At 43.9% G+C, this 18,305-nt stretch overlaps 1 protein-coding gene across 3 annotated transcripts in view; it reads right to left on the reverse strand.

Moving 5' to 3' along the window:
- Nucleotides 1–18,305, reverse strand: part of Tanc1 (tetratricopeptide repeat, ankyrin repeat and coiled-coil containing 1) — a 222,862-nt gene that overhangs the window by 13,209 nt on the left and 191,348 nt on the right. For all 3 annotated transcript variants that reach the window (XM_090342784.1, XM_090342782.1, XM_090342783.1), the window contains 4 exons: nucleotides 16,907–17,143; nucleotides 15,066–15,251; nucleotides 12,883–12,961; nucleotides 890–1,023 (listed from right to left, as the gene is read on the reverse strand). In XM_090342784.1, coding sequence (XP_090198910.1) covers nucleotides 890–1,023; nucleotides 12,883–12,961; nucleotides 15,066–15,251; nucleotides 16,907–17,143 — 636 coding nt within the window. The remainder of the gene's footprint in view (nucleotides 1–889; nucleotides 1,024–12,882; nucleotides 12,962–15,065; nucleotides 15,252–16,906; nucleotides 17,144–18,305) is intronic.

Genomic DNA, 18,305 nt, shown 5'->3' on the forward strand with positions numbered 1-18,305 from the left:
CAGCTAAGGATATTTGGGTTCTCAGCTCATACTGAGGCTAAGAATAACCAACCAGTGTTCTATTTCCATGGGTCTTTCATCAGTGAATTTAACCAGTAGTACACTTAAAATGCAGGAGGAGGAAGAGGAGAAGGAGAAGGGGGGAGGAGGAAAAATATGCACTAAACATGGACAGACTATCTTCCTTCATTATTCCTTGTACAAAAAAATGACTTACTTATAGTTAGGTATTATAGATAATGCAGGAATGATTTAAAGTACATGGGAAGATGTGGGTCATATGCAAATGTTTACATCATTTTATATAAGGAACTTGAGTATTCAGAGTTTAGTATTTCTAAGGATCTTGGGACCCAGTTCCCCATTGCTACTGAAAACCAGAGGACAACATTTTTCCTACAATGTGCATAACAATGTTCCTTTATTTGGGGTCATATGAGTACAAACTGGTGCCAGGTATGAGGCAAGTGTGTGGTCACTATTTCCAAAATGAAGAAATACTGGAACCTTAGGCTAGGATCCTGCCCCCTCCCCCCAACTGAAGACCACTATGAAAGAGTGTCCTTTGCCAAGAAGCATCCTTTAACTGCTCTTTTTCAAATACCTTGGACCATTAGGTTACAAAGTAACATAGCAGATACTTTGAAGCAAAGCTCTCAAACCTATCCATCCCTCTGAAGTTAAGGGAGGCAGCTGTGTGGCTCTGGATGCCTGTCTTGCTCTGGGGACTGCATGGCTGACTGCTCGCCTGTCAAATGCTTGCCTTTCTCAACCCATCCTGAAGCACAGGCAGATGCCAAGGAGGGGAACAGGGTGAGGGCCAAAGGTGGCCTCTACAGTGACCTTTGTTCCCATGTACTGCTTCTCATGCACCCAAGCCCACTGGTACCTGCCAATGCCCCTGGCGGGCTGCACAAAACAGAGGCAGGACCCCTCTCCTGTTGGTCCGAGACACCACAGCTCCCCGCTCCAGCAGCAGCTCACAGATGTCCAGCTTCCCTCTTCCTGCGGCAGCAGTCAGGGCTGTGGGGAAATCACAGAAGGAGGCAGCTTTTAGAGAAGCGGCGTGCAGGGTCCTCCAGTTCTCAGACACTTCCCCTTCTTTCCAGTCCAGGCAGGCTCTGCACCATCTGTGATCACCAGGGGGAACAAGGCATGCCAGTGTCTAGGCTGAGGAGATGCCATGCTGTAAGGCCATGCTGTAAGGCCAGCACAACCTGTTGACCCTAGACAGGAGCCATCCTGGGAAATGTCCCCAACCTGTAGAGCTGAAAGGGCACAGACATCCAGGCCCAGCCTGCCATACTTTGACAAGTTGTAAATTCCGGTTTTGATGTTCATCGCAAGGCAGAAACAGAATACAGTGCATCACAAACTCAGATTAGGTTGTTGTCCAGTCTGGCCTCTTACCCTTAGGTCAAGCTTCATTCAACAAAAATCATCAGAGGCAGCCAGGAGGGTGTCCCAACACCCCTGCCTGGAGAGTGCTCAGAATCTAGTAAGTCAGACTTGGAAAGGAAGTCAAGAAAGAAAAACCAGGGTGGTGCGGGGGGTGGGGTGCAGACTGTAGTTCCAGGCTGCCAGGAAGCAGGGCTGCTGTGTGAGAACCCCAGAGCAGAGCAAAAAGACAAAAGAACGGGGCCAGGAGTTTGGCCAAGTGGTAGAGTATTTGCCTAGCATGCATGAAGACCCAGGCTCGATTCCTTGGTACCACATACACAGAAAAAGACAGAAGTGGTGCTGTGACTCAAGTGGTAGAGCTCTAGCCTTGTGGAAAGCCCAGGGACAATGCTTAGGCCCTGCATTCAAGCCCCAGGACTGGCAAAAAAAATACAAAGGAATGGAGAGGGGCCACAGGAGTGGCTGCACCTTCGTCTGACCTGGTTCTTAGCTTCTACTATGGACAATAGCCCACCCCATGTCAGGGACACCAGGGCATCAGATCTTCAATGACACAAGAGGACAGGGTGGGGCTGGGCATCTTGGGTGGATGCCACTTAGGAAGGAGCAGCAGCAAGAAGGGGGTAATGGCTCCCTCTGACACACCATGAAGTTAGGGGAGCTGAGGGTCAGCTTTTTAACTGGTCATACCTACTCCAGCTTTTCATCAGCCATACAAATATACTGGCACATGGTGCAGACCAAACAGCTGGGCCCAATGTGCTATGGCAAGCCCCAATTCCACCATGAAAAAAAATCTCCAGACTGTCCTCCAGACACAGTGCAGTAGTCAGCAACTGTACTACTTCATAAGTCATGCCTGCCTGACATCACCTGAGCTCTGATCAAAACCCAGGCCTCCTGATAAACAAGGAGGAAGATGGAACCCACAGGAGGGAGCAGGTGTACCCACGCAGGTGCACCACAGTCCTGAAAACCCAGCGTGTGAAGATCATGAAGCTGGCGGGGGCCTCAGCAACTCCCCCAACTTCCTCAAGGGCACTGCTCTTTACCCTGGCTGGCGTGTGGCTCCCAGCAGTGAGAGTACTGCTCCTCTTTCAGGGCATTCTTCAAACTGTCTTTTTAAAGGATTTCTGCAGAAGTCCAAGAGGGGCTAGGCCAGGCCTCAGCCCCACATCAGGGAACTATGAATGCAGTTGTTTCTTGTCATGATGCTGATGATCGATCATCTTTATGATTCAATAACATGGAGCATGGGCACTTCTGTACTGCAGAGACCAGAATATGCCACATATAAATCTGCCTGCTTGTCTGGATTATTCTGACAAACTGTAGACACAGCAGTGACATCTCAATACTCTTTTTTGGCAGGACTCTTCTCTGCCCTAGCCAGATGCTATACTGGAGAACCATCTATATGAGCTTTGTTAACCTGCCTTGCATGGTGCCATATCCACTCTGCTGTCCCACACCTTTCACTTGGGTTCAGAGCACAAAGGGGTATTAGCTTGAAGTATAAGCCTCCTTGGTAAGATACATTTACTTCTCTCTACATACCTGAGCTTCAAAGGTTGTTAAACATCAATGTCATTAATATCCGTTGGTGGTAGTAGCCTGTCTGTCTCTAACTGGAAGCTAAGGAGGGTAGGGAGGTTTTTTGTTGTTGTTCTTTTTCTCCCCCTATAATGTCCACTATCAAGGCTGATTGGAACACTCCAGTGAGAGGGTTAGGAGATTTGGCTTTGAGACAGTTCCCTAGGCCTGCTGATCCTTTGCAAGTTTGCTCTCTGTGGGGAGACTCTTCTTCCTTCTCTAGTTATCACTTACTAGAAGAAGAAATGAATCAAGAAGCAGACATGCACAGACACAGATATATACGTGCTGCAGACAGAGGCAGAATGAGTGGCTGTGTAGGACTCCTCAGAAGGGAACAGCCTTTTCTTCTGATGAGACTAGACTAACTAATGCCCCACAACATTCTGTCCTTTTATTTGGTCCTTTAAATTGAGATTTGTGTTACAGTAGCTACTCATTTTTTTTTTTTGCAACAGCATTCCATCAGTAATAACAGCTTCACACTAAAAATAGTCTGTGTGTTACAGAGGCTTCAGACAAGCCGGAAGTTGGAACAGCTGACAAGCAGATGACAGCTCCACCCCAGGCCTGGAGACGGGGTGGGAATCCACCCTCTCTTCACTGCAGCCTGCCCTGCTTTGTGCGTGACAGTTAAGGTCCTTTGCAGGGATTATGAACCTGTCAGCAGCTTCGGCTGGCTTTGCTCAGGCTGAAAACAGGTCACATTCTACACACACATTTCTAAGGACACTCATTCAGACTCATTTTTAGAACAGTCTGATAGACGACAGGACCCGGGTTTCCCTTTTTCTACAGAGTGGGTATTTTTAGCCATACCACTGTGAACTCTGGAGGCCAGAATGCATCTCAGATTTCAGCTGCAGTTGGGACTTCAAGATACCATATTCGGAAACATGGGAGATGACGAATGGCAGACCACATGATTAAGCAAACAAACTCTGGGCAAAAATCTCCCCTTAGAAATTCTAATCATTCTGCTGAGCAGGCAGACCTCTGAGTGGAGCCCTAACCCTAATGAGGGCCAGTGGTCTTCTCTGCCTGGTCAGATAAAACTGGGCATGGGGACACGGGTGAAGAAGAGACAGCCCGCCAATGGCAAGGGCCTTGCCTTCTGGCCAGCAAAGTACAAAGATGGTATGAAATGCAAGCTCTGAAACCACTGGGAACATGTGGCACCATTTAGGAGTCACATTGGACACAATTCTTTCACTTGTAAAAATTTTAACAAGATGGCATTTGTGTAATTAAATTGCTCAGAAAGCACATGTCCTTCACTGGCAATCCCAAATGATGTCGCCTCAGCAATACTGTCTTCTGTCTTCAGAGCTTGAGTAGATTTGTCATGACAGATGTTCATTTCAAGAAAAACCTGACTGACACTTAACCATCTGAACTTATTGAAAACATCATTGAGAAACAGTTCTTTGTACCAGAAAATGGATCATTGCAGGAATCTTTTACATATTAGAGTTATCTGGGAAAAGATTTGATTTACAAAAAAGAAAAAAAAATTAGCTGTCAACCTGCCGGGAACAGTCACTCCATCGACAGGGCTGTTTATAAAATGTTATAGCAGATCTGTCACTCAACTGCATGGGATGAGCCACCGGAGCCCAGGCTGGCTCAGCTCAAGCCATAACTGTGGGTTGTTGCTCCCTGCCTCTTATGGACCCAACCTGGAGAGCAGGGTGGCAGCACTGTGCACAGAGGCAATTGCACCTCCACCCTTAACAATGGTCTTTTGTACATTATGTGCTGCAAATCTAAACCATCCTTCAAGGCCTAACTGAGCACAGAAGCACAAATGTGTGGATCCACTGTGTGTATCTCCTGCAGTTAAGAGGGCAATGTGGGAGCGTGGCTCAGCTTTGATTGTCCATGTGTATCATATGTGCAATTCATTTCCTGTCATAATGGCCTTTTGCAGCTTTAAAAAGAAAACAAATTGAAAGTGCTAATATTTAGAAGTAAGCATCAAGGTCCTCAGAAATGTGATCTAACTGTGGAAACTGTTTGAAACAACAAAAGCAGTGATCTTTGACCCTGGACCAGAGACTCAAGGGACACACTGCACTGAACTGTAAAGGAAAGAACCCAAGTAACAGCATAATGGTAATTTCTGGAGAATTTTCAGCTGTTAAACCTAAAGGTAGAATGTAAATATAAGTAATGGCTTTCAACTCCAGGAACACCTCAGTCTTCAACCAATGTCTTAAGCTGCGGAGTCCAGAGGCTGTGCTTGGCCTGTGTTTTGCTGCCCATTCATTTGGCTCTGAGCCATCACACTGAGGGTCTCAGAGAGGCTAGCTCCCAAAGCATGGACTGCAAGGAGCGCCTCCTCCAAAGTGAGACAGCATGCCTCCTTCATCTTCCAGGGACAAGCTAAGAGTTCTTAAACCCAACTCTTCTAGGTGCTTTGTTTGGCATTTCCTTCTATCTTTGTGGGAGGGTTTCACTAGATAGATAGAAGAACACACTTTCCAAGACCTATGAATTCCTTGTCCCTACCAAGGCTGATCTAATGTTCAACAATTTAAAGGATAGAGGAAAAATAAAGATTACTCATGCTTAATAGCTGGAGGACTGGAGCCAGCCTCTAGTCCACAAGAAACAATTTGTGGGAGGGCTTTGGTTTGTTCTGGCGACCTCATGAACAGAAACGAATGCCACCCAAATGCTTTCTGAATCTAACAAGTCATTGTTGTCCCTTATTGTTCTCCATTGGAAAAACTCTCCTGGGAGACCCAGGACTCCCCCAGGACTGAACCCTGCAAGGGAAAGCCTGGCTAGAGCCACGTACAGGGATTAGAGTAAAATGTAAAAAGGGCTACTGCCACTCATCCTGTGAAATACACCCCTTCATCACCCTCTTGACTTTTTGCTGTTTGATTACTGATTGGGGTTCTTTTTTTTTTGCTCACTCTTGCCATGTTGACATCAAAGCTGCCATCCTCCTACCTTCGCCTAAGCACTGGAATTTCAGATGTATACCACCATGCCTGTTCTATTGAGTTATGAAAGTAAGGGAAGGCAGAAACCAAATCTGAGCAACCAGAAGACACCTGATCATGTTATAGATTGTGCTATAAAATTGTGCTGTCAAGTCTTTGGATTTAAAGAAGAAATGTGAGTTTCACAGTGCCAAGAACACCTTAAAAAATAAAATGTAACTGTATAGCCACTAAGAGAAAATTGTCCATGTGACCAAAAGGCGCTTCTCTCTTTACATGTGATTTTTTTCTTCCTAAATTAATTGCAAAATGCTTACTTTATCAAGACCAGATATATAACTATTTACTACAGTAATTAATATTAACTTATAATAACTTACATATAGTATCTATTGAACACTTGTTAAAAGGGTACTGTACAAAAATATCATGGTAGACACCTGTTTACTATGTCATGTCTGAATGACATGTTATGTTCACTGTTACAACCAGTAATGAAGTGAAAGAACTCAGAGCTAGGTGAAACACTCACCCTAAGTCACAAAGCAAATCTGTATGGAAATCAGTTTTTCTTGGTGGCAGAATGAACCCAAACCCCTGCTCTTCACCAAGCCAGGGAGACTCTAGTCTATTTTACTAATATCATGTGGTAAGTAATATTACCTTTGTTACAGAGGAGAAAAGAAAGGCTCACAAAAAACCTGCCCTAAGGCCACACAGTTAGTGAGAGCCTGTTGGCATCTGAGTTCTATCTCTCCTCCTACTGCCTCCAGGAGGTTTCCTTTAAAACATCTTACTCATCAAACAGCTGTCTATGAGGACTGTTTAGAAGGCAATTGCCAGAAAACATTTTCCTAAAGAACCATTATGCTTTTGCCCCTGACTCCTAAGAATAATCTGAACTGACCTGTTCCTGTCTAACTCTGGTCGCAGTGCATTGTCAGGATAGGAAGAATGGTTCAGTATGCATACCATAATACTATTCTGTGTGCCTCTAAGGCACTCCAGCTCTGAGTAACTATACTCAAACATGAGGGCCTTCTCCTTTTTCCCTCTAGGGTCCTACGTTAGTCCCCTTTTGCTTCCTGCCTCATGCCAGGACAATGAAGAATTTCTATCACTCAGGAACGATAGAAATCTGTATTTCTATACCCATAGGTCTCTTTATTCTTTAAACCAGCAATGATGGAAGAAGGAAGAAAGGTCACACATAGGTCCACAGACCCCACTGACCAATTAACAAATTCCTCCTCCAGTTTCTCACTTGAAATTCCATTGTGAGAGGAATATGTACAGGCCGAGTGTTCCTAATTCTTAAATCCAAAACCTGGGATTCTCTAAATTGTCAAATTTTAGGGATTTTTTTTGGATTAGAGATACTGAAAGTAAAGTCTATGCAAATGATCCAAAATCTGAAAAGCTTCTGAAACTCTTCTGGCCTTAAATATTTTTGATAAGGGATACTAAACAAGTAGATGTGAGGGTCAAACTCAATCTAGTGAGCTTAAATCCATACCAAAGATTTTAAGCAAAGTTCCTCTTCTATTAAAAGAAAATAAGAGGAAATACAAGTAAACATTGAGTTTTTTTTTTTTTAAGTAAAATCACATCAGCCTCTTCCTTGTGTTCTGGGATGGTCTTGGAGGTGGTGGTAAGACCAGGTGTCGTGGCTTGGTGTACCCAGGAAGGAATGTGAATAGTCACAGAATAGGAAAGAAAGAGACCCCATAAAGACAAGAAGGAAACCAAAATCACAAGTCACAAACTCTCTAAGCTCCATAGCAACTTGGGGAGAATGTATATGGGGAATGGACCTTCTGCCCCGAGGACAGCCTTAGAGATACCATACCCCAGTTGACAGGACCATCTTTGCAACTAAACCCCCAGAAGAGCCAAGTTCTATCCAGAATTAGCAAACAGTGAGTGGGGACTGAGTTAAACTGTTTTAATACACTGAGGAAAGGGAGACAGGCTCTTCAGCCAAAAGCCCTACTCAGATGACAGCAGAGATACTCAGTTCCTCTTAGGAAAGGAGGTGGACAACATGTCATTAACAACTTTGGAGATAGGAACAAATTATTTACAATGTTCAAACTCTTTTGGGAAATACTCCCCAATTAAAATAGTACCAAGGACTGGGAATGTGGCATAGAGGTAGAGTGCTTGCCTAAGTATGCATGAAGACCTGGGTTCCATTCCTCAGTATTGCATAAATGGAAAAAGCCAAAAGTAGCACTGTGGCCAAAGTTGTAGAGTGCTAGCCTTGGTGAAAAGAAGCTTAAGAGCAGTGCCCAGGTCCCGAGTTTAAGCCCCCAAATGGGCAAGCAATAAATAAATAGAACCGAGTTAATGTAAAGGAATTAGTACTTCACAAGGTGTTTTCCATCAGAATTTTTAGCTTCCTCTGATGGGCTATCTCTTCTCAGAAATGAAGAAAAGGAACCCCTGGAAGCAGCTGGTGTGCCCCTGATCCTGATGCCCATGGTGACTGATATCAAGCATTGAGAAGGGCTGCTGAGGGGGCAGCTGACCCTGGGTGGAGTACCTGCTGGAGAGCAGCTGAGGACACAGTGGAGAAAAGACCACAAACACAAAAGTGGGGTCAGCAGGGGCCATTTCCCCTCAGCTGTGCCCACACCATGCTGGGGTGGAGGGGAATAAAGTCCAGTCGCCATCCTGGAATCCAGCACAACATAACTGCTATGACACCAAGAAATGCCACTGACTTCCTGTGGGTGTTGGGGCTCCTTATTCAGCTGTTTTCCAGTAGTAAGTGTCTCCCCTGAATAATTTTACAAACTGAACTTCATCAGTCCTAAATATTGTATGGCTTCATGTTTTTTAAATCGACTTGTGTCCAAGTACACCTCCGTGTTGGGAAGTGGATAGATCAGGACTCTCTAATACATGTCATAGACATACAATTTGTATGTAAGCAAGTATGTATGTATGTATTATATGTATATTTGTTTTGCAAGTCTGGAGCTTCAACTCTGGGCCTGAGTGCTGTCTTGTAGCTGAGCTTTTGTGCCCAAGGCTAGTGCTCTACCACTTGAACCACAATTCTTCTGTGGTTAAATGGAGAGTCTCACTTTCCTGCTCAGGCTGGCTTTGAATTGCCATGCTTAGATCTCACCCTCCCGAGTAGCTAGGATTATAGGAGTGAGCCACGGGTGGCTGGCCAGTCATGTAATTTAAATAAAATAACATTCAGTATCCACACATGCATAGTGGTTATTATGCTAGACAACACAGTCAAAATTTCCACTTGTCTAGAATCTTCTCTCTCAGAGAAGTAGCCAGATCAAGCAGCCTTAGATGAGGTATATCCAGGTGAGCACAAAACACACAGAAATACTTGATCTTGTGAAGCTCACAATACAGGGAAAAAGAGCCTCTCATCAGGAAGTGACATAATAAGATTTCATAGTAAGTCCTGTTAGTGGAATTGTAGAAGAAGCCAAAGGAAACCTGGTGAGGAGGGGAGGCTGCTTATAGGACAGGCATGTTTGGTTTCATTTTCTTGTGCTGTTGGGAATTGAACCTGTGCCTTGTTCATGATTGGCACTGGCTCTACCATATACCCTTAGCCCTTTAGCTAGGAATGTTTGCATGTCAAAGGAAGATGCTGGAATAGTAGGACTTCTATTCTCTTTTATTTTTAGCAAGAGGCTCTGACCAGAAGCACAGAACACAGACTCACACACTGGAGAGAAGCCTGGAGTTTGGAAATGCAGTCTGTCTGACGATTCCCACAGCATGAGGTCACCAGTGAAGCGTCCCTGGTCATTTCAGCTCAGGCTGATTCACATCAAACACTGACATGGAAACAGTAATTTGATTTAGTCGAGACTTGGTGGGAGCCAGCACTGACTTGTCAGGCTGTGGAATGCCTGAGACAGAGATAGCCTAGTATCTGATGGGCCTGTGCCATCTTTCAGGCCGCCCAGAAACTGCAGGACCATCATCTGACCAAGTCTGTGGGTGTCCCAAAGCTAAGGGCTTGTAGCCTTGAAGGTGGTGCAGTTAGAGGCATACACATCTCATTTATTCTAACCGTCTTTGTGATATTTTCCATTCTTACTTATGAGGAGGAAGAAAAAGAAGAAAAGGAAGAAGTTCTAGAGCTACTCAACTACAAGATAGGCTTTAAGGGACATAGACAAGAAAAATAGGTCCCAGATGCTGTCTTTAGTGAAGCTCTCTCTTCTCTAAAACCAGTAGTTACAATCAGCAAGTTTCCTAGAAATCAATAAATACTGTTCCCATTTTAAAAGAATGTCTTCAAAATCTACAGTACACATTCCTATCCTGGTAAATCTAACTCAGGGGTCATCCCCATTTTGTGCAGCCATGTGAGGACCACCAGCAGAGAGATGCTCAGGGCACGGAGGACAAACATTCATGTTTTCCTGCTCCCAACCTCCCCTATTCCCTGCCTAGGGTGAGGCGGGACCTCACCCTGACTTACCATCTCCTATGTGCCCTCTTCTGGCTGAGAGCCGTTCTTGCTTCTGGAAACCCACAGCTCCTAATCAAGAGTGGCATGGCCACCACTATAAAGCAGCTACATAGGGAGTGCAGGAGGCAGTCCTGCCAGGAAAGTGAGGAAGCACTGGTGCAGGGGGCACTGGACCCCCACCTCTGCACTGTGGCTGAGGGAAGAGATGGCAGGGAAGGAACTGTGGTGGTAGTACTACATGGAAAACAACAACACTATTCAAGGATGGAGAAGGCAACCAGTCAGTCACAACCAGTCAATCCGCATTTGAAAGCCAAGTTATCCCTAGATGAATCTATACTGAGCAGACTTGTACATGGATACAAGGGTTCTTGGAGGAATAATGCTTGTTTGTGTTCTATGCAAAGCTTCCAATTCTTCTGCCAACTTTCCTCCCACACTCTAGAGGAGTGGCTTTCAGGGATCCTATGCTTTTGCTATGGCTAACAACAAAGGCCAGTCTATGGTACTTTTGACACAAAGTATCACTGAGAACACCCAGGAATGAGGGGACCAAAGAGAACCAAACAAACTACTTCTTTCACTGCTGAAGGCTCCTGTAGTGATGAGAAACAGCAGACCCTGAAGCATAGTCCACACAGGCTGGGAAACTGCCAAGCTTGGTTGATTCAAGTTGAAGGTGAGTGACAAAGGCTGTGTGACCCACTCATTTATGCAGCCACTATCATGGCAGCCTGAAGTGAGTGAGAAAGCATCTGCTTTCATTACCACATTGCTTAGAGTTAGGTGACACAGACCTCACCTTCCGAGCAGTGACATATTCATTATCTGTGTAAAGCCCTGTATTTATAAAGTATCCTCAAATTTAAAACTTCCCTAGAATGCTAAAAGTATTTCCTTGTTGGAAACCTGGAAAATAGAAGGATTGGGGGAGACAGTGGTTGTTGTTTTTAAAAGAATATAGACAAAAGGAGGCACCACACAGAAAAAGGAAGAGAAGGCAACATTAATTTGCTAGAGATGCAGTCTACAGCAAGCTACTGTGGCTCTGTTAAGTCTGTAAAACAATGCTGAGCTGGCTCTTTTTTTTTTTCTTTTTTTTTTTTCAAGTTTGAATAGTTAAGATTGTTAGAAGTCTCTCAATAAAGTTCTAGGCTGATAAAATTCATCTCCATGCTTGTTAAGGGAGGTGGGAACTTTTCCCAGGTCTTCAAGGGGTCTGCAGGTTAGACAAGGGAGGGGCTGAATCATCCCTATCTTTTCACTGAGACCCATGGAACCAGTCTGCCAATAACCTCAGTGCTAGGAAGTTAGTAATTGATAAGAACATAGCCCAAGGAGTATCTATATTGAACTCAACCTGGCTGTGTCCACACTTCTGACGTATAGAAACTTTGTGCTAATAAATGTGCAAAGTCTTTGGTTACTCAGGTGTCTCTTTAGCCATCAACCAACTGGCAGAATCTCAAGCAGGAGACAGAAATTCAGAATTGGGTGTGCACTCTCTCTGCAACATGGGCCATGCCCTTCTCTTCTTCTGCAATAAGCTGAGTGCTGGTGGTGACCTGGAGGTCCAGGGTTGGGTGGGGGCACAGCGGGGTGGGTGGCTCTGTGGCTCTTAAGGGTAGGCCTGCACACCAGGAAAGTCTCCGAGTCTCCCACTAAAAACATATTAGCTAACTAACTCTCCACACCACCATTCATTTTGCTAGAAAATCATTTAGAAGCATTTGGAAACAAATTTATGCAAGAGAAAGGGAAGTGACACATATTATGTATACATAGAAATGCTCATTAAACACTCTCGGTTGGAACCACTAAGAAAAAAAAAAGACTCATGGAGTCTTGGATTTTGAACACCAATTCAATAGAAAATTTAGAAGCAGGTTTTTTTTGGGGGGGGCAGCAATTCCTAATGTGCATTTTAATATTTATTAAAATTTACTCACCCCTGGCTTTCTTACCATTATAGTTAAAGACATACAGACTCTGTTCAGTGAAAATAGACTTCCTACCCAGTGTTTTAGGTAGGGCTCATGAGTTAGTTCTACTGTCTTTCTGTACGAAAAGTAGGCCCTTGGCCTTCCCTACAAGTCACCTTTGATTCACCTGAAAACAAAGACCGCAGCTCCTGCCTGGCTTGCCTGGCCTGCGTGGCAGGAAGGTCCAGTAGGTTAGAACGTGTGAAGACTTGACAAGCCTGTATGCCTTATTTAGGTATTTCCATCTGGTATTCTGCAGGTTCAGGGTATTTGCTAATGTAGTTCAAAATGCTTCAAGTTTTATATGCTTCTAGGGAAGTTTTACTGCTTATCTGGAAACTTGAAAAAGCCTTCAACTTCAAATGCTTTGTGATAAAATGGAAATAGGAGTTACATGTATCACAAGTCATTCCTAAAACAATTAGGCCACAATGCCAGCTCAGACATCAAGCAAGATGCCCGTTACTACAAGCAGTGGAAGCATAATTACCTGTTTCTCCCCACAATGTGTCGGTGCCATTGACTTCGATTTCATGTTCCTCTACCATTCCCAGCAAGCACTGGACCAACTGTCAGAAATTGAAAGGGGGTTTAATGAGTTCTCATAGCAATAGATGCTTATTATATCTCATATATCAAAGAAGAGAGGGTTAGTTTTTAGCCATTATTATCTCATGCTGCACAAAGAGAAAATACAATGAAAACCATTTTCAAATATAATTCATATGTTATTCACACTTAAACTTGAGGAAGAATAATAAAATAAAGAGCAACACAATCTCTGTGAATTTCAACAACATAGTTTAGGATTACTAGGTACTCAGAATTCTAATGAATTCCAACATGACCCAAATATGCCAGACTAATCAACAAAGGACACAGCAGATTGCATAAAATTCAGTTTCTGCATAAATCACCAGAAGATGGTGAATCCACTTTTCACAAGAAAGAAAAACAAGATAGTATCTATGTTTCTGAAAGAATTTTAAGTATTATCCAAGAAATTTTTTTTTCTACTGACAGCAGTGTTCTTTTTCCTCCTGGACATTTTCCTGTCAAAGAGCAGGTCAGGTTATAAGTCTCCAGGCAGGAAAGCTGGCTCTCATGGGGATGAAGCATTTATACCCTGGATTAGTGTCAATGTTTACCCAGAGCAGCAGCAGTGACACAACAAGACACTGTCATGTTCCAGTCCCCCAATCCACATTCTTTGTAGTAGGCTGAATAATGGCTTTGAAATAGGCCTACAACCTAAGTCCAGGAACCTGTGGGTGTTACACTTTAAATGGCAAAAGCACATTGCAGATATGGTTATACATCTTGACATAGGGTAATTATTCTGAACTGTCAGGATGCATAGTATACCTGTTATATACATGATATAACCATAACTGTTCTGAGGGAACAGGAGAAATCCACTTTGGAGGCAGGGATGACAGAATCGACAGTGATGTATGCTCAAGAGGGGTCCACAAGCTAAGGAATACAGGTGGCTTCAAGAAGTTATTAGAAGCCATGCTCTCTCTGAGAGCCTTCAGAAGACTACCTTAATCTCAAGACTTCATCTACTGAGAATAAGCTTTGCTTTTAGCCACTAAATGTGTGACCCTGTGTTATAACAGATTAAAGAACCCAACATATCCTTCAAATATTCTATGAAGTGATCACTTGGCTTTGCCAAGATCGTTTTTACTTAGCATTCCTCTAAGCCATCTTTATAAGAGGGGTTCACATGAGAGAAGGGTCATATCCAAATGCTCCGATGATGTGTTTCCACATTCCAAACCCACTCAGATTTAGAGAACATTCAAAAGAAAAACATTTATATTTTCAGATATGAACACATAACACACTCTGCATACTTATGCATGTGTTTTTAGTGTTTTAAATGCCAAAACCTTGTGTGTTTAAGTGCAAATGTCAGCCAGCCAACTTGGCACTCTAATTTACTTGATGCCATTTTGGGGAAAGAATCTTACCAAATGCTGGCATCTCTAATTGCCTGAAGATAACAGAAGCTTGAGAAATAGCATAAAGGAGCGGGAGTAAAATGCTATTAAATTCACAGACAAAGCTAAGACACAGGTCAGGAGATGACAATTAAATCTTCAAACTGAAGAATACTGACATCTTCCAGAAATAACTGCTCTATTTAACTGCCGCATGAAGTTTTCCTCCAATGTAGGAACTACAAATGACAAGAATTCTTACATGCTATCAAAGCATCCAAGTTCTATTTTTAACAATCCTTCAAACACTCAAGGATGATTTTAGAATTAGGATTCCATGTGATTATTTTTACAGGACTGTAAGGACAAAAGAATGAATCAAAGGGGTAAAGGCAGGGTAGAGGGTACAAGTAGAACAGGGAAAGACGAGAGAAACAAAAGGAGGAGTAGAACATGTACAACACTGAGAGAAGCCTCATGCGGAAAGAGCAAACCTACCTCTCCACATCACACATATGCAGGTCGCTACATTTGTACGAAAGATTTGTTTGCCACAGAAGCCCTTCAACATTGTTAGCCAGTGGCTAGTCTTTCAAATTCCTATTTTCTTTCATTCCTTTAGAATGTCATAGACTCATAACTTGAAAGGTAGCAACTGCCAATGCAAGTGACCACTGAGCTAGGATTTCCCATTATCCAGGAAGGAAGACCGCAGCCCACTCACCGAGCTGTGGCCCATGCTGGCAGCCGCTGTCAGTGCCTGCTGCAGAGCTTGGCTCTTCCTCAGTGTCCCGGGCTGGGAAGGACTTGCCAGCCATTCACAAGTCAGTAGGTATTGCAGCACGTCCCCGTGGCCCCTCAGTGCACTGTGTACAAGTGCACATTGGCCTTTCTTATCCAAGTGGTTCACCTGGGGGGGGGGGGCAGAAGCACAAGTGAGCATCATCTTTACTCTGAGAGCACTGGAGCACCCAAAGAATATGTGCAACCTCACTTCTACCCCACACATGTGTTCATGTTCTTATTTGTTTTTCTGGACTGTGCTACACCTTTGCCTGATTTCTTTCAGGCTAATGAGGACTTCAGGACTCAATATCCCTTTGTACATAGAGGTCACGAGATACCCTTATTCCAAATGTCTCCCTAGCAAACTACAGGGAGCCCCAGGCTCTCTTAGGAATGAGGAGCAATTCAATGGGCTGCTCAGGCTGCTGGAAAAAGCAAGCAGTTCAGTGACTGAAGTGAAGTCACTGAACCAAGGGAGAGGGGGAAAAAAAGGAGGGATCTATTGAATACATCTCCGAAGGAGGAAAGCCAGAAAGGGAGTAAATGCAAGCAGTGGCCTGGGACATGCTGGAATGTAAGGGAGGTACACAAAGTTGTAGGAGGCCAATGAGCCAGAAAGGTATGTGTGTGTTTATGAGAACGAGAGAGTGAGAAAGCGAGGGAGAGACACTGCATAGTTGCTAAAGGCCACAGGTGACCCACTGTCCTGCTTCAACTCAGGGAGTATTGGAACTAAAGAGAGACCCCAGAGTCCAGGCCCATCATGCTTGGTGATCTTTGAAGATTTCAATCTTAACTTGGGAGCTTTGCAAAAGCCACTGATATTCAAAAAGTGAACAAATGCAGCAATGGCACTCACTAGACACTGCATTGAAAAGAACTATACAAGTTGTGCATGGGGATGGGAGGGAAAAATTAGGAGAGAGAGGGGAAGAGATGACATTGTCCAAAAGAAATGTACTCTACCTGATATACACTTTGTTGTACATCACCTTTATAAATGACAGTAAAAAAAAAAAATAGCCCGGTGCAGTGGCTTATAAGGCTGAGATCTGGGGATTCCTGTTCAAAGCCAGCCTGGGCACTAAAGAATGTAAGACTCTTATTTCCAATTAATCACTAGAAAATGAGAAGTGGGTCTGGGACTCAAGGGGTAAGGTGGTAGCCTTGAGCTGAAGAGCTCAGGGATAGTGCCCAGGCTGAGAGTTCAAGCCCCATCACACACACACACACACACACACACACACACACACACACACACACACGCATGTACAAAAGAAAGAAAGAAAGAAAGAAAGAAAGAAAGAAAGAAAGAAAGAAAGAAAAAAAGAAAGAAAGAAAAAAAGAAAAAAAGAAAGAAATTAAAGCCACTAATATTGACTGCTGGCTTCCATCTGTAATGAGCAGGGCCTGTTGGCCTTAGTCTCTGGAAGCTGGAAACATAGGCATTTCCCTTTTAGGACCTGAAGACACTTACAGGTCAATGTCTGCAGGCTTTTTAAAGGATAGTCCTACTCATGCAGATGCTGGCCAAGGGTCTTCCTGGTGTGTCTCGCTGGGCATCATTAAATATGAACACATGCCCACATCTCTCCAGAGACTGCTTCTCCCCAGGTAATACTACAAACTTGCCTGTGCTCTATGCAGTTGGTAATAGTGTGAAAAGGCAGAAAACAAAGAAAATTGGTCCAGAGGATACGTTTCAGAAATGAAGTTACTCTCCCTACCCTATCCCACACCGTGGTCACAAACTCCACCCTGGGGAGGGGTGCTGCTTACCCTCGCCCCCTTCTTAGTCAGCAGACACACCAGCTTCATGTGGCCAGCAGCTGCCGCATAGCAGAGTGCAGTCATGCCATTCTCTGACACGCCATCCAAGCAGGCACCAAATTCTAGGAGCAGAGTGACAACTTCCTCGTGGCCAAGATGAGACTGGACGCACAGGATGGGGGCATTATTTAACACTTCTGTCCTATAGTTCACGTTGGCCCCTCCCAAAATCAGGAGACGGCTCACCTGTTGGACAATGATAGACCAACAAAATTAGCTTCTCTCATACACATTAGTGTACGTATGTGCATATGCATGTATATGTATGTGCATGTATATATGCATGTACGCACCCATGCATAGACATCTATGTGTACAAACATACACATTGGGGATACAGCCTTGAAAAGCAAGACATTTATAACACAGGTTACAAGGCAGCTAAAAACATGACTATTATACATTAAGCCAGATGCTAAATGACAAATATTCTATGACACTACTTATAAGTTCCTTTTAAGGAACCAAAATGCAAAGACAGAGTGTGATGGAGTGACATTTTCAGGCCCTGTGCAAGGGGAACATGACAGATATTCAATATACAGCTTTAGTTTCATAAGCTGAAAAGCTCTAAAAATTTAATATACAACAATGACAATGTAAATATACTTTACTGACCTGAACACACAAACGGATAGTAATTTTTTCCCTTTTTTTTTTTTTTTTTGCCAGTCCTGGGCTTGAACTGACAGGGCCTGAGCACTGTCCTTGGGCTTTCTCAAGGCTAGAGCTCTGTCATTCGAGCCACAGCACCACTTCTGGCTTTTTCAATGTATGTGGTACTGAGAAATTGAACCCAGGTCTTTGTGCATGTTAGGCAAGCACTCTACTGCTAGGCCCACACTCCTGGCCTATGATAGTAACTTTTCTATCCTTTTTTCCTTCCTGGTCCTGGGGCATGAACTCAGAGCCTAAAGCTATAGCTCTACTTCCATACCCTGTGTATTTTGGTTCTTGTTGTTTCATGTGCTACTACTAGGCTTGAACTAGGGCCTACACATTGTCTCTTAGCTTTTGCACTTAAGGCTAACACTCCATCTCTTGAACCATAGCTCTACCTATGGCTTTCATGTGGTTCACTGGTGATAGACTTTCCAGATTGCTCAGGCAGGCTGAACCTTGATCCTCAGGTGTCAGCTTCCTTAGTATCTAGTACTATAGGTGTGAGCCACCAGCACCTGCTCTACATGAGTTCTTAAAATCACAAGAGAAAATAAAAAAATTTAAATGTACAGTTTAAAACCCCCTTTCCTAACCCAGGTCTGGGTGACACATTTTTAATGAGTTCCCAGCTGACATTGATGCAGTTGGATTGGAGACCATGTTTTTTTTGGGGGGGGGGAGGGGA

The sequence above is a fragment of the Megascapheus bottae genome, chromosome 12, assembly GCF_031878675.1.
Source record: "Megascapheus bottae isolate mThoBot1 chromosome 12, mThoBot2.hap1, whole genome shotgun sequence".
NCBI lineage: Eukaryota > Metazoa > Chordata > Mammalia > Rodentia > Geomyidae > Megascapheus > Megascapheus bottae.